Source organism: Siphateles boraxobius, unplaced genomic scaffold (assembly GCF_051911475.1).
Source record: "Siphateles boraxobius isolate OS27281-9 unplaced genomic scaffold, OSU_SipBor_1 66, whole genome shotgun sequence".
NCBI classification, from domain to species: Eukaryota; Metazoa; Chordata; class Actinopteri; order Cypriniformes; family Leuciscidae; genus Siphateles; species Siphateles boraxobius.
In genome coordinates this window covers 18353027-18372664 of record NW_027509193.1, presented here as the reverse complement: position 1 = coordinate 18372664, position 19638 = coordinate 18353027, and the positions used below count along the sequence as shown (strand labels likewise).

The window sequence follows — 19638 nt, the reverse complement described above, 5'->3', positions numbered from 1 at the left end:
GATTAGTTTAGAGTTGACAAAACCAAACCAATCCAACCAGGCTTTGTTGGTACCATGATGCTGATCATCAACTTTCTCTGTCAACTCAGGCTTTGATCCTGAGTTTAGGAGTGACATCAGTAGCGAACAGCCAATCACACGTTGAGAAAGAGTGAAACTGAGATTAATTTCTCGCGAGAGAAGCAGCGAAATTCACTTATTAAATAAAAGTATTAAAATAGTAAGAATTTAAACAAATTTACACAGCAAGAAGAAAACAGCTGTCTATGAAAGAGGACAACTAAAAGAAAAGATCTCGCTACTGTATATCAGTGCAAGTAAAAGTTGTGAAGTTATTTTATACAGCTGATAAAGGTATAGAGAGAGTTGAACATTTAAGCTCAAATGTAATCATTTTATAGCTTCATCTATTGATGCTAAAGCGTATTTATATTACCTTTATATATTTATTCATTTAAACTGCGTAATAATAATTGATGAACTAAAATTGTACATGTGTGTTTGATAAAGGGTATAATAATTACATAAATAATATCTAAATCATACAAGCTTATTATTCTAAATAAGCATCACTAAAAACCAGATGGTTTTGTCTTTAAAAATCATTTGCTATGTAGTGACCTTTAATTTGGAGTAGAAACAGGTGGAGTCACTTTATCGCATCAGACATGTGTCACTTTGCTCACAGCTGATTGGTCCAAGTTCAGTTTGCAACCTCTTACCTAGAACATAACCTGCCCTGGACCAGAGGCCTGTACCATGATGGTAGTTGAACAAACTCAGGGTTACAGGATTAGTTTAGAGTTGACAAAACCAAACCAATCCAACCAGGCTTTGTTGGTACCATGATGCTGATCATCAACTTTCTCTGTCAACTCAGGCTTTGATCCTGAGTTTAGGAGTTTAAGTGTGACATCAGTAGCGAACAGCCAATCACATGTTGAGAAAGAGTGAAACTGAGATTAATTTCTCGCGAGAGAAGCAGCGAAATTCACTTATTAAATAAAAGTATTAAAATAGTAAGAATGTAAACAAATTTACACAGCAAGAAGAAAACAGCTGTCTATGAAAGAGGACAACTAAAAGAAAAAGTCTCACTACTGTATATCAGTGCAAGTAAAAGTTTTGAAGTAATTTTATACAGCTGATAAAGGTATAGAGAGAATTGAACATTTAAGCTCACATGTAGTTATTTTATAGCTTCATCTATTGATGCTAAAGCGTATATATATTACCTTTATATATTTATTCAATTAAACTGCGTAATAATAATTGATGAACTAAAATTGTACATGTGTGATTGATAAAGGGTATAATAATTACATAAATAATATCTAAATCATACAAATTTATTATTCTAAATAACCATCACTTAAAACCAGACGATTTTGTCTTTAAATATCATTTGCTATGTATTTGACCTTTAATTTGGAGTAGAAACAGGTGGAGTGACTTTATCGCAGACGACATGTGTCACTTTGCTCACAGCTGATTGGTCCAAGTTCAGTTTGCAACCTCTTACCTGGAACATAACCTGCCCCGGACCAGGTTAGCCGTGTAGAGTAAGTTACTATGGCGATATACACTGCTAAAAGCCAAACCACTTTCATGGTCCCTAAAACCCAGGGTTGACGCAAACTAAACTGAAACACAGCTGGCTAGCCACCTAATCCGCCTTCATGGTATAGGCCCCAGGTTAGCCGTGTAGAGTAAGTTACTATGGCGATGAACACTGCTAAAAGCCAAACCACTTTCATGGTCCCTAAAACCCAGGGTTGACGCAAACTAAACTGAAACACAGCTGGCTAGCCACCTAATCCGCCTTCATGGTATAGGTAGTGATGGGCAGATCGAGGCTTCGTGAAGCAATGAAACAGTTGAACCAAATGGTCCATATTGTTCCGAGGCTTCGAATCAATCCGACACCCGTCTCAACGGTAACACCTAGTGGTCACTTTCAGGTGTTGATCTGAAACAACCTTGACGAGCCATGAAAATTTGTTGTTTTTTTATTATTGTACTTTTCTAATATGTGAATCTTGTAACCTATAGGCTCCTCACTGTGCATAATGTTATTTTGGTCCTGCAAAATGAATATTGATAAAATAAATCAAGCCACAATGTCTCACTTTTTTACATATTTTTCTTCAAAAATATTAATTTCTCTGCTGTGGAAGGACTTAGCCTACTTCTTTTTTTTACAGATAATTTCTCCAGCCTTTGAAAAAATCCTCTCACAAGGGACACTTATTGCTGGCATGCAAAGATATTTTTTAGCTAGGACATACAAATGAGGAAAGATTACTGCTCTCTCTTTCCAGTAAGTTAGTGGATCATGAGTTCTGGGCAAATATGCATCGTTGATGTATTTTTTCACTTCCACTGTGGCATCAGCTGTAGCATTGTGTATCATCTGGGTTTGATGGATACGAGTATCAAAAAGTTCCCATAAACTGTCCTGTGTTTCTACTGTTGTTGATGTTGATGTTGATGGTGATGATGTTGATGGTGATGGATACATCTATGCATACCTTGCTTAGATGGCCCAGCAGTGTCAGTAGCAGGCCTAGGTACAGGGGGAATGCCATCCTCTGCACCCTGCAAAATGGCAGGATGAGTGCTCCTCAAATGGCGCATCATGGATGAAGTATTGTTGCAGTAGGCGAGCTGCCGATCACAATACACACATCTCACTTTATTTGGGGTTTCTAAATGGAAATGCTCCCACACCACAGATGTACTCTTCTGGGGAGCCTCCATTTTATCTATCTATCCAAATCTATCTGTATATGTATCTCTAATCTATCTATGTAATTAGATATATGTATCTACAATCTATCTATGTATTTAGAAATGTATATATAATATGTATCTATAATCTATGTATTTATATATGTAGCCTATCTTTAATCTATCTATATATGTATCTATCTATCTATCTATTAATCTAGCTGTCTATATATATTTATATCTATGTATCTATTAATGTGTCACTATATGTATACTCTGTGTCTCTAGCCTATCAGTCAATGTGTTGTGTAAATTTAAATGCAAGCCTAAATATAACTAAACAAATCGCACTATAAATGTCACTATACCAAAAATCCGCTATCTCAAAATCAAACTCCTCTCACAAAAACACACGAGGTCAATAAGCGTTGATTTCACTTTTATACAGATGTGCGATTGTGTCTGGTCTGTTTCCAACCGTGTCAATCAAACGCTGATTCGGCGGATCACACCTGATGAAACATTTAGTGAAACACTTCGAGGCTTCGTTTGGCCATAGTCACGTGACATGGGTGTTTTGAATCACGCTTCGAATCAGTGTTTCGAAACATCTGCGCTTCGGGATCTCGCAAAGCTTCGGAACGACTGTTTCGCGTCAGCCATCCCTAGGTATAGGCCCCAGGGTTGTTATCGTTTACTAAAATTAAACCAAACAACACCTATTTCAAAAATAAAGTTCACATTTACACACGTACATGCAAAAACTTTCCCAAATACTTTTGTGTAATTGCTGGGTGAATCAGTTGAAACGGTTCACAAAACCTGAGCGATTCAGGTGTGCTCGGTTCCAGTGCTTTCGTATTGTCTGATTCGTAATGAACCATAGTATTTGAAATGTACGCAGGACTTGACTAACTTGATTGTGTGGCAATTTTATCAAAAAGCATACGGAATAGCGGTGGTTTATATATTAGGCTAAAATGTGTAATTCAGCTGAAATTCGTATTTATTATATTTATAGGTTGCCCATTCATTTTTTTAAAACCAGTTGACGCATGAAACTGGTAGAATCTCCGATCACCCGTGTCAAATTCAGAATTTTGTTTTATTAACAAAACTAATGAACTCAGTCAAGAACAAGTTAAAAGAAAAAAAAACAATACCAAAGGGGAAATCAAGTAGGACCAAACACCGTTGACTATGCGCATGCGCAGTATATTCATCTATTTAGCAACAACAGAAGCTAATGGATAGAGGATGGATCGTCTGTTTTAAAGACCTTTCTGTTTAAATATCTTCCGCGTGTTTTGGTTTCAGGTTGTAATTTATCACATTCTAACCACTAAGTAATTTAGGTTTTAAGAATTTCAAAGTCACATCTCTCTGTTTACTGAATTGAAAGTTAAGCTATCCACCACTTTAGTTAGTAACAGTTAACGTTAACTTACATTAATTATGCACGGTTAGTGCGCTAGTATCTACCTTATATCTAACTGGGATATTTACTCCGGTTACTCAATTTAATCTGTTGTAATAGCAACGTTTAAGAGACAAACTTAGTTGGTTAGGCTAGCTTTGACCGAAATCATCTGTTTTCTCCTAACGTTACATTAATCCGATTAAAACGTGCATCCAGATGGAGGTTCGTAAAAAGAAGGTGGCAGCCGCAGGACGGGTGATAATGGACGTCATCCAGGCTGAGTGGGAGCCACTGTCTCACTGGGAGCTTGATCAGCGACTAGACCGTGCAGTGGAAGAAATGATAGAGGCTGACCTGGTAGCCCAGGTTCAGGAGCAGTCAGCCTCTGTGACCATGCAAGCCCAGGAGGATTCAACGCCTCCAGATCAGGCGCAAACAGAGACTCCTCCTCGGTTGTCAGAGTCTGTTTGCGCATTGCAGCGTTCACATGTTACTGAAGCCATGGAGGCAAATCCTGCCGTACAGGTAGGTTAAGTGTCTCGTGCACTTTACATCATATTATAGCACAGCAATTGTAATGCTTAATTTACATCAGTGGTTCCCAACCTGTGGGCCTCAGTAACTTCCAAGGAGGCGTCGAGATGACTTGGGGCATAAAATAAGCCAACTAGATAAAAAAAAGGATAAAAAATAACCATTAAAATCAAGACATTTCTTATTTTGATTTTTTTGTTGTTGTTTTGTTTCGTTTCATTGAAGAACCAGGATTCCTGTCGCTTCCTAAACCTGAATAATTGTAGCCTAAATGTAAAGACCTTGAAAAGTAATGCAAATTGATTATTTTAGCTCCATGGGTATTTATTTTATACCAATAATACATTTTTCTATTTATTCCAAGCTCTAAAATATTTTATCGGCTAGAATTGTGAGTTAAAACATTTTAATATCATTAATACTTATCCTGTAAATCATGAACAACTGTAAAAATCATGGGGCCTTGGAATTTAAAAAAGGTTTCAAAGTCCTGCTTTACATATTATGTTGTCTTGCTATTTCTTGCAGTATGTAACAAATTTTCTGCAAAGCTCCAACAAGAGCTACAGCAAGAACCGATTGTCTGGAAGAGCTCGACTGTCCCTGTCTCACACTGTCCTCCTGTCCCTCACCCTCCTGTCCAAACGCATCAGCTATCGCAGTGTGTCCTCTAGTTTCCATCTAGAGAAGGGAAATATTCACAGGATCTTCTTTTCTTTCTGTGATCAAGTGATTGCACAAAAGGATCGGGTCATTCAGTGGCCTACAGGTATGAGTTAATAAGAGTTGTTAAGTTCATTTCAGAATATACATAAATACATACTCATTAACACATGGCAATAGAACACTGAAAAGTACAAATATAGACAGACAAATTAGTACTAACATTCTAAATATAAATCTGGATTATGATGATGATGTAGAAGTGTAATATACAGGCTGGGATGGAAAAGCATCAATCAGCCAAATCCTTCCAGTTAAGCAATATTTGTCGTCTATGTGAGAAAAGCAATAATATCAATATTTCAGGATCAGAAGGTTTACTCATTGTACAGCTGTTTTCTGCTTCTGCGTGTAGGACAGGAAGCCCTACAGCATCTGCTTCCTTTCTCCAGCTGGCTGAGTCGCAATGAGGGACTGGAAGAGAGAGGTCTTCCTCAAGTCCTCGGGGTTGTGGGTGACACACGCATCCCCATCCGCCTTCCCGCTGGCAAACCGGAAAGCGAGAGTGAGGCTCCGGAAGCCAAGAGACTTAAGAACGAACCACATCCAGATTCATGGCTGAACTTGGAATTGGTCTGCAATGATAAGGGCCGCTTCATTTACTGCCACATCAGCAAAGGCTCAGAAAAACGCAGAGGAAGTGCTTTAGCTGAAAGGCTTCAGCAACACCCCGAGATGGTGCCTCCAGGGACCTGCCTGATAGCCGAAGTTGGATACCCGCTCACAGAACAAATACTTACTCCTTTTGCAACAGGTCGAAGCCCACAGGAAAACCTCTACAACCGATCTGTGGTAACCCATTTAGGCCGATTCAACCAGGTTGTGGCTGACCTTAAAGAGCGATTCCAGAAATTGAGATATTTGGATATGGGGAACTACGATAGGGCAAAAGCTGTGGTTCTGACCGCTTGTATATTACACAATGTTTTTCTGGACATGGGGGACGTGACAAAGGGACTGGTAGAGAGAAGCACGGCCGAAGATGTGGAGGAGGTAAACGAAGATGCTTCTGGGGTGAAAATGAGGGAGACTGTAGTGAATCTTCTTTATAGTGCATTGGAATCGGGAACACAATAAGATTTTGACCGTATTGTCAAAATTTGCATATTTAAAGTGATAGTTCGTCAAAAATGAAATCTATCATCATTTACTCACCGTTATTTCATTCCAAACCTGTGACTTTAATTCATCATCAGAACACATATAAAGATATTTTTAATATTCTCTCTTAATTTTTGTCTATCCATTAAAAAACGTATATGCAACATATGTCCAAAGTAACAATTGTAAACGTAATCCATATGAACCTAGCAGACTTCTGAAGAGACACAAGACATAACATAATTAATTTTAGGCTAACAAATGAAATAAATAAAAACCTAAACTAAATCTGTTCATCATAAAGTGATCTTGTCTCTTCAGAATATGTGGAATAAATCACTCAATTCATATAGATTTCTTTTCTTGTGCCTTTATACACTTTTTGAACCATCAAAGTTTTGGTTACCCGGAATTTCAATGGAGGGACGGAAATCTATTTATTTGTGTTTTCAACATGAACGAAAGTCTCATAAGTTTGGAATGACATGAGGGTTAGTAACTGACAGAATTTTCATTTTTGGGTGAACTAACCCTTTAAAGCTCTGATGTAGACCTAGTTTAACAAAATTTAACCTTTAAAATGTCATACTGGAACTCTGAAAATATATAATTAATGGATATTTGGTGGTTTAAAAAAAGTCTTGCAGAAACATTTTGATAAACATGATGTATGATTTTTATTAAAACAAATACAATGTACAACTTGTCTTTACTTTTTTTACATGAATGCAACAATTTAAACTGCTCTGTAATATTTTACAATTATTGGAGGAAAGGAAAACCAAGCACACTTTTAAGTTACTCTTCAATTCAAGTAATTCATTCAAGGTTCAACATATCAGCCATTTCTCTAAAAATAAAACTGTAATTGTTCGTATGAAAAGACAATGGCAAAAACATGACTAATTCCTATTGCTGGGTAGAAGGGGTGCCCGACACAACACACTCTTTGGGTATTTGCATGGAATTGTTCTGAGACAGACAAGTAATGGCACGTGCCAGATTATTGATGGCCTCAATCTTCCTCTCTTCCAGAGCTTTCTGCTGAGCCCACATGTTCAGTTTCCTCTCCTGCAGCTCCAGGTACAACTGCAGCAAATCCTGAGGAGGCCTGGCATTGGGTAACTGTGATGCTGTGGGTGTGGGTAGAATTGGGGTAAATCGTTTACTGGCTATGGCCTTGCCCAGTTTAGTGCCATTAAGCTTTGCCTTGCGTTGAGCCTCAACCTCTTCGTAGCTCCTTCCCAGCACTTCATGCATCTCCTTGAAGAACTCCCAGTGAACACTACTGGTTCCCAGTCTTTTGGCTCGCTCCGCATTTTTGCGGTACGTCGCTAGCATGTTTCTCCACTTCAGGTCACATTCGAAGGCTTTGACTGAAACATCTGTGCTTTCATCGGCTCGTAGCTTTGCCGTCACCCTCTCGGCCACAGTCTCCCACAGCTTCTTCTTTTTGCACACAGGCTGGTCAAACTCTGGGTCCATGTCCAAACGAACGTGGACCAGATGCCATGTAGCTTGTATTGTCCACACAAACTCTGAATAAAACAAAAATATTACAGTTATTTCAGAACAAGAATTTAACCAAATATTTAGGATTGGAAGAAAATGTATATTTAATAAATTAATTTGAATAAATTACAAGGTTTCAACCCAAAGGTCTTTGTCTGGCAAACAAATACACAGAAAGGTACACCAATGCTAAATTGTTCTATATATCCTAATAATTTGTTAACATGTATTCTTTACTTCAATGAGCTCACTGTTTCTGTCTTAAATTAATACATTGTGTAAATTAATACATTGTAAGCTGACTGCGTGATTTGTATATGTACATTTCTGAAATACATAACTTAGTCACCTCTGATAACAGATCACTTTTAAATTGTAACGTAGACACATGCACCTTCTGTAAAGCTGCTGTGAAACGATATGTATTGTTTTGTGAAAAGCGTTAAAATTCATGTATTGTGAAAAGGGTTATACACATAAAAGTTAATTGAAACGTAAAATTTATATCAGCATGAGCATCACACCTGACCTAATTAATCAACTAATTACCCAGTCATCCAATAAGCGGGGGAAAAAATATGTCCTGGTTTCACAGACATGTCTTAAAATTAAGCCAGGATTAAGCCTTAGTTCAATAAGGGCATTTGAGTAGCTTTTTAAACGTGCCTTAGAAAAAAAACATTCCTGATGTGCATCTTGAGACAAAACAATGGCACTGACATATTTTAAGATATGCTAATGCAAATTGCTTTTAGTTAAAACAGCTCAAACATGCATTTTAGTCGGGGACTAGTTTAAGATTTGTCTGTGAAACCGGGGGAATAATTATGAACAGAAAAGTAAACTACAAAATGTCACCCGAATACAAAAAAACAACAAAAAAAACAGCAATTCACAAAAATGGTTTGAGATCAAACTATAAATTAAGACCTTTTGGGTAAAGAGTATTCAATACATTTATCTGATCGAGCTCCTACTTGAATTTTCTAGATGTATGCATGCATAACATTATTTATTGTTATATAATTAAAGAATGAACTAATATATATATATATATGTGTGTGTGTGTGTGTGTGTGTGTTACATTTTATTAAATGTACCATTATTGCACGTTACGAGATTTTTATTCATATCACAAACTATTAATCAATTAAAATATTGCATTCAAAATATTCTGGAAAACGGGATTGTTAGTTTACAATATACCACAATAAATCTATTGTTTTGAAGGTCTGAAACTCTCCTAAGTACGTGTGTGACTTAAACTTGTGTGAGGGCCAATCAGTTCCTCCATCAGGCTCATCGTGTCCTCCTCGCTGTGGCGATGCACAGACTGCACACTACTTCATTAACTTACTTGCATTTCTCACCTGCTTTTGACTTTTCGCTCTCCAAAGTCGTAACCGTTGTTGTTAAGTCCTCCACTTCAATGGCATCTGTGACAATTGACTCAATGACCTCCATGTTGCATTTATTTGTATTTATATCGTCAAACGTTATGGCGACTAATCGTGGATTTTAACAACTCCAGCGATTAGTTTTTTTTCGAGCGTCGACAACAGCGATGATAATAACAACGACCTCGTTTTCACCAGAAGTGCTGGACAGGGTGTTGGTGTATTGTTTTCCGGAAATGAACATTGCGCGTGATGCAGGATTTGTGGGAAACGCATGCCATTGTTTTTACAAAGTCTTTCTCCCGCAATCTAGAACGTCAAAACGCACGGCCTGTTTCGTTCCTTATAAAAACTAGTATCTGTATTTATGAATTTATACAGTTTTTATTTTTCCGTAATCTCAAGTATTATAAAAAGACATAAATTGAGATGTTCTGAAACTACAACTCCCATATGCTTTCAAGAGGTCGAGTCTGTAAATGCCCCCCCCTTTCTGAAAAACCCTCCTGTTTGTCGCTCTGCTAAAAGATGGCGCCTGTGCAAATCTGAGGAGATTGCGCTTTGTAGCGCGTAGGAAACTTGACGTGAGTAAGATGAACAGTTAACGAAGCCTTCTCACTCTTCATCGAAACATCAAAATACACCCAAATAGATTACTCTCAGGCAGCACTGTCAATGTTTTATTTTATTTGACTGTGGCCTCCCACCCTCTGTAGGCCGTTATGAAATATATCGCACGGTTAAAAGACTTCTTTTCCCAGAAGTCATTGCTTTGTGCTTGTTTTGATTGGTGAACATGGTAGTTGTAGTTTCCAAATGTTTGTTTCTCTGTGGATGAAATGTTTTCGTCATAGGATAATTTTGTATTAGTTTCTGTGTTCTTTTACTTTATTTCTTTTTTTAATTCTAGAAATGTGTTTGGCATTGTAGCAAACCTATTTAAAGCCACTCTAATATTTTGCCTTAAATATTGAGAAGATTCAATAATTAAGTTTCAAAGGAGGGGTGGCGGTGGGGAGGTGGTTCTGGGCTCCTGGTTCATCATGTCTGCACCTTTAGAACAAGGAATTAAACTAAATTCAAAACGTTTAAACTTCACATCTGAGGCCTCCACCACTCTCCCAGAATCCTCTCTGACTTGGTGTTTGGCTCAGCTGTCCAAAACAAGCACATTAGCAGACAGTCCCAGCAGTGGACTAACAGGAGCTGACAATAAGTCCATCAATGGAGGAGACAAAGCCAGGGATGCAGACAAGAGACTCAGAGCTGGTCAATGGAGGGCACTGGTGGCCATTCGTACGCAGCACATCAAGGGAGGTGGCGGCAGGATAGCCCACTACCAATCACGAGGAGGACTCCCTCCTTTGTTGGATCTCCTCAAGCGACCAGAAAGCTCCAGAAAGTTTCTGGACCTGGCACTTAGCATACTGGCCAACTGCTGCACTGAAAAGGGGACGCGGGTAGAAGTAAGAAACATGCTGACATTGCAGGAATTTTGCTCTGTTTAAAGCATCCATTGATTATACTACTGCTTTTATTTTTTGTTTAATGTTTTCTGATTAATGTTTTATTTTATTCTTCTCATAGGTAAGAAAGCTTGATGGCGTATCTGTTGTCGGTAAGTCACTCAAAGGTCACTCACTTCTTAAAGATCAGTTCTGTTAATTTGTTAAACTACATCTCTAAAATGATTTTTTTTTTGTGCGCCCTGTTTCACTACCATCTGACAAGGTTTTCCACTCAAATTTTTTTTATATATTCAGGGGAAACATATGGGTTGGTGAAATCGCTTAGGAACATTAACTTTTTAAAGTGTCCATAAAATCAAAATTTGACTCTCTTTTTTATTTCAGTCAGTGTTTATTATAAATGATTTATCTGTTTATCTGCACATCATTATTTATTTATTTAAATTCACTTTCCCTCGTAAATTTTAAAGGGGTAATATAATTCTTTTTAATGTTTTCCTTTTCCTTTAGTGTGCATTGTAAGATCTGCAAAGTTACAAAGCTCATAGTCTCCCACAAAGCGATTTATTCCATCTAACAGAGAACACTGATCCAGAACTGCCTAAAACACCTCAATTGAAGTCTAGATATTACTTCCTCAAACGTCCACGTCACAATGTGAAATGATAGCATAATGCCCACCCGAAGGCTTACGCTAAGAAAGAAGGCGAGGTTTCAGCAAATAGTTATCATGTCGTGGAGACGTTGTGTTTTTAGATGAGAAGGCAAAACAGCATTCAGAGGTTAACCAGAGTTTAAGATTAATTCATAAAGCTGTTTCTTAGCAGTATAACCCAAAAGTTTGCATGTGCACAGCACATTTTACAGAGGACAGCTTCCTGAACCTAGGAGAGTACAATACCGGCTATATACAAAGACTACTTACCACTTTGAAATATTCTGCTCGAGTTGTGCTTTCAAAGTTGGTTCCGATCATTCAGCTTGATTATCTGCATTTTCAGAATCCAACTCGGACTGATACGGTAAAACCGACAACATTGTTAATAACTGTGTGTTTTCAAATGCTTAAGAAGCCTTGGAAGCTGAAACTTGCGATTATGGTATGGTATATAACACAATAGAAAAAACATTATTAATATGATATTATTAAAAAGTTCTTCACACTAAAAAATGGTTCTTTGGGGAACTCAAAATTATTTTATTTTTGACCAGGGGTCACTCTCTCTCATGTCATGTGACTTCAGGTCGATTTGTTTTTGTAGGTCACTGTCATAGTGAGTGTAAACATTTTTTGTGGTCTGCTCACTCACTCATGTTTTATTTTTGTAGTGGATGTTCTCAAGAGGAATGTCTCTGTGGAGACGTTGCAGAATCGAGCAGCACGAGCTCTGGGAAATCTCGCCATGGACCCGGAGGGTTCTGCTGAGGTCCACTCTGCAGGCTAGTCCCAGAATCTCCTGAGTTTATACCAATATAATTGTAAAAAAACAAAACAAACAAAAAAAAATTATTTATTTATTTATTTTTTACCACATTATTATATAGTCACAGATTGTAAAGCATACTGAGTCTCTCTCACAACAGACAAACAGTGCTGATCGGTAATCTGATATGCAGTGTTAAGCTTTGCATAGTTTTTTCCTTTAAAGTTAAAGTCGGTTTTAATGTCCAAAAGGATATTTAGGCCACAAACAGCTTCTTTCAAGCTAAGGCTAATGTTCTTTCTTATATGTGCATTAATGTTTCCTGTGTACGTGCAACAGAGCATGCATGGTTTTTAACTGTTAACTCTTTCCAAGAACTTCTCTGAGCAATATAATCATTATATTTCTGTCTCTCTCTCTCTCTCTTAGGTGGTGTTTCACTTCTCCTGCTCTGCCTGTCTCTCTCTCCACCTCCATCCTCTCCCTCTTCACTTCCTCCAACCCCTGAACTCTGCGCTCCTAAGGTGGAATGTCTCCAATCTGCTGCCCGGGCGCTCATCTACCTTTCTGACACGCCGGCAAACCGACTCCTGCTGCTTTCACAAGGGGCTCTTCCATCTCTTGCTTTGTTCATTGCTCCGGAGTACCCTTTAGGCCTGAGACGAGCTTCTCTTCGTGCCCTTCATGAGCTCACCAGAGGTTGTAGTGCGGAGTGTGCCAGGGAGATTTCCAGGTCCGGCGCGTTGACTCAGCTGGGGGTCCTCGCCTCAGGAGAATGTGGTCGGCCTTTGGAAGAGCTAGCTTTGAAGATTCTGGCTAACTTGTGCTCTCAAGGCTGCCTAAGGCCACTGGTCGGTTCATTGGGAGTCATTCAGAAGTTCGCAGAGGAGGTGAAGAAGGATCCTCTGAAATCAGGTGTGTTCTTCAAGGCCCTGTGCCTTTGCTGCAGAGAGGCTGTGAACAGGGCTAAAATAAAGGAGAGCGGGGGACTGGAGGTGCTGATCAGCTTTTTATCCAGCCATCAAAACCATCCACTCACTCGTTTCGCCATTCTAGCTTGTGTGGACTTTGTCTACGATGAATCGGCCCTTGAACAGCTGCAGGAGCTTGGGTTGGTGCCGCTGCTGATCAAGCGGTTGGTGGAGCTTGCTCAAGGAGAAGAACTGACCGCAGGAAAGATGGACACCAGCCTGTCTTCTAGCTTTCCATGCTCTGAACTGATGACCACGTGTTTTGACTCGTTCGACTTCTCAGCCCTTGAAGGGAACAAGAAGGAAGATGTGAGTAAAGACCAGACGTCAGGATCCTCCAGCTTCCTCAGCCTCAGGTCAGTTCTTCATAACTTTACCAAAAGCAGAGAGCACAAAATCTGGGATGTAAATAAATAATGATGAAAGTTTTGCTCAAATAAACATGCCCATCATACCTCGTTTTCCTATGTGGCATCAACAAAATGTTATGTTTAAAAGCGTATGATCATCATTGTGATCATCAAACATTTTTGTCAGTGATTTCATTGACTAGACCAAAATCAGAGAGTGCAAAATCATAAATGCAATGTTGATTGAAATTTTACACATGAACATCCCAATCATACCATATTTTCACAATTGGCATTTTGACGAATCTCGGACTAATTTTTGAATTAATATTAGTTATTTTTTTCTGAATAAAATGGCATCTTATTTTAGAAAATGCAAAATTATTAAAATAAAAAATTAAAACAAAAACAGAAAACATTTAAAATTTAAAACAAAATTATTAAATTAATGTTTTAGTTAAGGAGGGAGCAAAATCAGACCAAACTTTTTCTTTTTTTTTCTCAAAACATTGTTAGTGGATTGTTATTATCTTGTGTTCTTTTTTTCTTGCCATTTTATTAACAAAATTTTAGTTTAAAATAAGAAAAGTCAAAATCAGGGAGTACAAAATGATAAAGCAATTTTGCAACTATGAACATGCTCACCATATCATTTTTTACACTTGGCAGTTTCACCCTAAGTGATATGATAAATGTCTGATATTCACATTGATATATGTGTTTTATGGAATGTATAGCTTTTATGTTGCACATTTTCATCTGTGTGTTTTCCTGCCTCCAGGTCTTGGCTGGTATCTGAGGGTCTGATCTCGTCTGAGGGTGAGCTGACTGAATCTCCTACTGGATCTGATATCTTTGGTGGAAGCCCTCAATCCTCCATCTCATCATCACCACTTACACCTTGCTCTGAGCTCTCCCAAACCCTGACCTTGCGTTCGCCCCACTTCTCTCCCTCCACCCGCTCTAAACCCGCCCGACTGTCTTCTTCCACCTCCACCTCCACTCCAGTATCTCCTCGAAACATACCAGGGTCGCCTTCCTCTTTACAGCCCTCCTGTACCTCCACCCCTCAAACTGAGCAACCGTCTTCAGCGACAAAACCTTCCATCTCCCCCTCATCTCCCCTCCAAATCTCCTCTCCCCCCAGAAAGAGACTCCGTGCGTCTTCGACCTCTTCTGCATCCTCCGCTTGCTATGGTGTGGTCGCTCTGGAGAGCCCCCCTGTGATGTCAAAAACCCCAGTCTACCATCACCCATATCATCCCGAGGCCTGGGCCCCAGAATCCCCCATTTTTCTGCTCCTGTCACGCTTCTCCCATGCCTCAGACCCCAGCACAGCGCTTATCAACACAAACGTTTTCTCCGGGCTGTTGTACTACCTCACCCAGCACCATGACCCCAGCGGGCGGTGCTTTCGGATGCTAGGGCGGCTCAGCTGCAACCCAAACTGCTTGCAGGCTTTGGTTAGAACTGGAGCCGTGGCTCTGATCAGTCAAAGACTGTGTGTGAGAGGAGAGGAGATCGGGGGATGCAACGGAGGGATAGACAGACAATCAGAAAAAGTCAGAGGCAAAATCACACAACTAGGTTTGTGACTTTTTAATATATAGTATTGATGCATATTATATTTAAGACTGCTGTTCATTTAAGGATAATATGTTTTCTGGCTCCTCAGGTTTGTGTCTGCTCAGTAACCTGAGGGTTCAGAGTGAGTCTGGATTCGGCTCTGGAGTTCTTACACATATCATGCTGTCAGGCTCCGAATCTGACAAGCTGTACTGTGTCCTTTCTCTGCCTCTGATTAACAGGTATGATTTATTGCCTTTCAGGATTTTTTAAATCCTTTTATAGTCTAATGTATGTGGGTCAATCACAAATAGGTGTGTCAGCAATTAAGAAAAGGAGAAACTGAACTAGGGATGTCAATTTACACAAACTCCCATGATCGATCGTCATTTAAATTAACGATCAATTAATCGTTAGCCTAAATACTGCAATATATGTCTACCGTAGTGGCATAAAGCCAACAGAATGACAGGTTGTGCAAATGCTGCTCAAAACGACATGTTCCTCACCAAATTAATCAGAAGGGTTTTTAGTCTAAATATATTTGGGCTTAGTAGTAGGATTGTAAAAAAAGGTTGAATATTACGTCTAATACACATGTCACCAACGGCGCCTTAGATGCATGCTATTCAGAATGCGTAACTCCTGTTGTGGACTTCCTGGAACAACGCACCTAAACAGGCACCTAAACCCAGATAATTCATAACGTTTTATAACAATATTGTTCTCTTTATAATGTTATGTAATATGACAGTCCCAATCATAGTTTAGTCTAGCATTGCTGTTTGTGCTGCGTGCGCTGAAGCTGAAGATGATCACCGGCACACCATTTAAAAAGCGTTAATTCTTAAGTGCATCCTATATGAGAGAAATCAGATATATATAGTCCTACACAAAATAAACAATATTACAACTTACATTTGCACACGCAAACGTAGTCATGAAGGTATGAGTTTATCCTTTTAAGATATAAAAAAAAAAAGTATCCTGCTTTATTTTTCCTCGTGTCTGCTTTGTGTCTTGCGGTTTAGCAGCACGCATGAGCATGACCTTGCTTAATCGACGATTGATTTGATCAATTAAATTAAAATGTTTTTGCCATTATTAAGAAAATAATCATTGTAATCAGTATATAAAACAAAACAAAAATTACATATATTTTTCAATGTAAAACTTTTTTTTTTTTTTTTTTTTTACAGATATCATTATTTTTGAGTGCAACAGTGCCCAGCCACATTTACAGTGGCCTTGGTACCGGAAGTATTTTTCCCTTAGGAATTTAAAAGAATCTTTGTTAATGAATTATAAGCTTTAAACCAAACTAAACTGCTAAAAGGTGCATCAAAACATTACAGACTTTCATTTGAAGCATAAAAAAGTTTGAAAGTTGGACAAAAAAAGACAAAACTACAATACTGTGTGCTTAACAGCTTTAATGAGGGAAAGAACTACATGAAGCATTTTGTTTATTGTATATATAGGTGTACTGACAACTGACTAAAGCCCTATTCGCACGGGATAAGTATTACCTGGTGACCTCTAGTAATTTGTAATAATTGCGGAGTTTGTCTGAGATCTTTATCCCGTGCGAATCGGCCATGTCTGTAATTTGTAAAGTAAAAATTCCCCCGCAAATGACCTACTATGTTTGGCCGAACACCGAGGTCCTGTGATAAAGCTAGTCCCGTGCGAATCGGCATCTCTGTGATTTGGCCGGAACATAGGCCTATATAATTTTTTCAAGGTTTTTGTTTCATGTGCGCCTTTTTATCCATCTTTCGCGAAGAATGGAGGCTGCGTTGGAGTGTTTAGATAGTATTTTGGGTGCTGGGTCATATCGCTATACACAACTACACAATTTGCAGAAAGTGAAAGCTGAAAATCATCAGAAGAGCAAAAACAAAAAGAATGATTAGATGGAGATGAATGACATGTATAGCAGCATGCGCTAAGGAACTTTATTCTGTTTATGTCATAATATATCATACAGCTAGACCTATAATGAAAAGACATTTCCAAGCAATAGCCTATTGACGTCATATCCGGGAGATAAGTTGGTAAATTTGAGTAAAATCACAGGCTTCGGTTATCCCATGCGAATGCGCCACATGAAATTCAGATTTGGCGGGGTAATTTTTAAATCACACGAGGTCCCCAGATAGTACTAATCCCGTGAGAATAGGGCTTTAGTCATTCGTCATGCTTCATGGGCTAAAGGTTCTTTTGGTGTGATTTTCTAGTTTGCTTTCTCTGATTGGTAGATCATTCTTTGTGGAATATAGGGTAACAAGGAATTCCATTGTTGAACTATTATTTAAAATAATTTTAAATACCAAATTTTAATACAGAAATGAAAAACATGCACATCATGGAAGAGGTGTATGAATTGTATTTTGTATCTTTACATCCTTGGCCCAAGTTGTTAGTTTGACAACCTCCTTTTTTCCTTTTTCAGCAACAGAGTTCTTTTGAAGAAGCTGTTGCTGGATAGTGGTGGGCTGGCTGCAGCTCTTGAACTGATTGGCTGTAACAGTGATGATGATAATGAAGATGGACAGTCTGACAAATGTAGGACATTTCTTGCCAGCTGGCTGCATCCTCTTGAACAAGTGTCCTCTTTGAGATTTAAATTCCTGTATGTCTCTCTTCTGATTGGCTGCCTCTCCAATCTCCTGTCAGTTTCCAAGGAGGACAGAAATAATTGTAACATAGATTCCAGAATGGAAACAACCCAAGTTCTTGATAAGTCCCAACCGCAACAGAGCCAATCATGCCCCTACCTGAAAGCAACTCATGACCTATCTTTCCTTCTTGATGATGGAACCCTTCTCCTAGCCAATCATAAGGCTGTCACTGGGGAAGAGGAACCCAATGACGTCGGGTCTGAATATTTTAGAGCCCTTTTGATGGGAGGGTTTGGGGAGGCACAGAAAGCTAGAGGGGAAGCCATCCGGATCAAGGATGTAAACAGTGGGATGCTCTTACCAGTTCTCCACTACCTGCACGGATGTCGTTTGACAGATGGAAACAAAGACCACATGTCAAAGCAAGAGACAAATTGTCTTGTTTTGGCCTCTCTAGTCTCTGGTGGGCTGGGTAGACCTCAGGACGAGTTTCAATCATGCTTGGCAGAAGAGAATGAATTCCAGAAAACCCCATTTGCTGAAATGATGAGTGGGGCTTGTAGGTTTTTAGTACCTGGTTTACAAAGGGCAGCTGAGGACCTGTGCGTTGGTCTTCTCTACTCTGTCCTAAGAAGCCTGAGCAAACGTTGCTGTTCAAATGATAACACGACCAGCAGAATGGATGTGGGTTCAGTCTCCAAGGGTCCTGAAGGATCACCACATTTGACTAAAACTGAAGTGTCAAAGTGTTTCAAACAAGATTCTAAACCCTCTCAGAGTTCCAAACAGTTTCCATCGTCGTCATATTCTTCAGACACTGACACTAAGGGAAATTGGCTGAGGTCTATGTTGCCACAAGTGTACTGGTTCTCACAGCGCTACTCTTACCTGCGACTGGGCCAGGCCTGTCTATCTATACTGCTGCGACCTCAGGGGCTCCATTCTGCACCCATTCACCCCTCTCTGTCTGCTGATTGCTTCCTGCGCTTGGCGCGAGAGGCGGACTGCGCCAAAGGGCTGAGGCAGGACATCTTAAGCCTCATCAAAACAGCCCTCAGCTGAAGGGGAAACTGTAGTGGATAGTGAAATGAATGTAATAAATTGTGTACACAAATTTAGTAGCTGCTTTAAAGCACATTGCACACACAACATACAGAAAGGGATTCGGAATTACTGGATTTTTGGAGCATTTGGGATAAGTTATTAAATTTTAGTTAGCAAGTAGCTATCAAAATATTTTGAAAAATATTTAGAACATTCTAATTCCTAATATTTTCGTCATCACTTTTTTTTTCCTAGACATGTTTGTATGTGGAGTAGAATGACCAACTCTTATTACTTTATATTTAGAAGTTGTTTTTTGTTTTTGTATTTTATCTTATTTTGCCAAAAAAAGTGATTAATGCTGATACCACATTCATCATGGTGCATCCAGATATAGTACGAGTATAGTATTTGTACAGTATGTTATGTGAATAAGATGTCATAGAGAAAGAATTGTTTATGTTTGCTATATTTTTTTCTTTTTGTATATGGCACTGTACAATTCATTTATAGAAATCTGGATTATATATGATGTTTGTTGGAGTGCTATCTTTTTTTTCTGTATATATGAGAAATTGAATCGTGGAAATGGCCAAATGTCGGTGAAGGCAGAGGATGGTTCTCAATAAATGAGCTCTGCATTAATGTTGTCTACAATGTCTTTGTTTCAGTCCCAACCCAGTCTTTTGGGTTTCAGTCCCAGACTTTTTATTTGGGCTGTCTGTATAGCTTTTCTGTAGCAGCATTGCGTAAAACGTTTTGGAAACAAATAA

At 38.9% G+C, this 19638-nt stretch overlaps 3 protein-coding genes across 4 annotated transcripts; 2 read left to right on the top strand and 1 right to left on the bottom strand.

The window, feature by feature from the left end:
* Positions 1-3932: 3932 nt before the first annotated feature.
* Positions 3933-7207, top strand: LOC143721843 (uncharacterized). Of its 2 annotated transcripts, XM_077212694.1 has the most exons (4): positions 3933-4047; positions 4367-4675; positions 5213-5453; positions 5763-7207. In XM_077212694.1, exons 2-4 carry the CDS (start codon positions 4367-4369, stop codon positions 6482-6484), a joined length of 1272 nt encoding a protein of 423 aa, XP_077068809.1. In that variant the 5' UTR covers positions 3933-4047; the 3' UTR covers positions 6485-7207. The 2 variants fall into 2 exon arrangements, with proteins under 2 accessions (XP_077068809.1, XP_077068808.1); XM_077212693.1 differs by having other exon boundaries at positions 3935-4675.
* Positions 7161-9649, bottom strand: LOC143721849 (uncharacterized). The gene is made up of 2 exons (XM_077212703.1): positions 9391-9649; positions 7161-8046 (listed from the first exon to the last, which is right to left on the bottom strand). The coding sequence occupies exons 1-2, from the start codon at positions 9482-9484 to the stop codon at positions 7418-7420; spliced, it is 723 nt and encodes a 240-aa protein (XP_077068818.1). The 5' UTR covers positions 9485-9649; the 3' UTR covers positions 7161-7417.
* A 667-nt stretch (positions 9650-10316) lies between these two features.
* Positions 10317-19510, top strand: armc5 (armadillo repeat containing 5). Its single transcript, XM_077212688.1, has 7 exons — positions 10317-10883; positions 11005-11035; positions 12216-12326; positions 12740-13637; positions 14413-15218; positions 15307-15439; positions 17653-19510. Exons 1-7 carry the CDS (start codon positions 10461-10463, stop codon positions 18881-18883), a joined length of 3633 nt encoding a protein of 1210 aa, XP_077068803.1. The 5' UTR covers positions 10317-10460; the 3' UTR covers positions 18884-19510.
* The last annotated feature ends 128 nt before the right edge of the window (positions 19511-19638 follow it).

Excerpts from the sequence above, each read along its gene's own strand:
- LOC143721843 (XM_077212694.1), top strand. The coding sequence starts at position 4,367 with ATGGAGGTTCGTAAAAAGAAGGTGGCAGCCGCAGGACGGGTGATAATG. Across the intron at positions 4,676-5,212 it reads AGGCAAATCCTGCCGTACAG|TATGTAACAAATTTTCTGCA; the intron begins GTAGGTTAAGTG and ends TATTTCTTGCAG. Across the intron at positions 5,454-5,762 it reads GGTCATTCAGTGGCCTACAG|GACAGGAAGCCCTACAGCAT; the intron begins GTATGAGTTAAT and ends TTCTGCGTGTAG.
- LOC143721849 (XM_077212703.1), bottom strand. The coding sequence starts at position 9,484 with ATGGAGGTCATTGAGTCAATTGTCACAGATGCCATTGAAGTGGAGGAC. Across the intron at positions 8,047-9,390 it reads GAGCGAAAAGTCAAAAGCAG|AGTTTGTGTGGACAATACAA; the intron begins GTGAGAAATGCA and ends TGTTTTATTCAG.
- armc5 (XM_077212688.1), top strand. The coding sequence starts at position 10,461 with ATGTCTGCACCTTTAGAACAAGGAATTAAACTAAATTCAAAACGTTTA. Across the intron at positions 11,036-12,215 it reads TGATGGCGTATCTGTTGTCG|TGGATGTTCTCAAGAGGAAT; the intron begins GTAAGTCACTCA and ends TTATTTTTGTAG. Across the intron at positions 15,219-15,306 it reads AGGCAAAATCACACAACTAG|GTTTGTGTCTGCTCAGTAAC; the intron begins GTTTGTGACTTT and ends CTGGCTCCTCAG.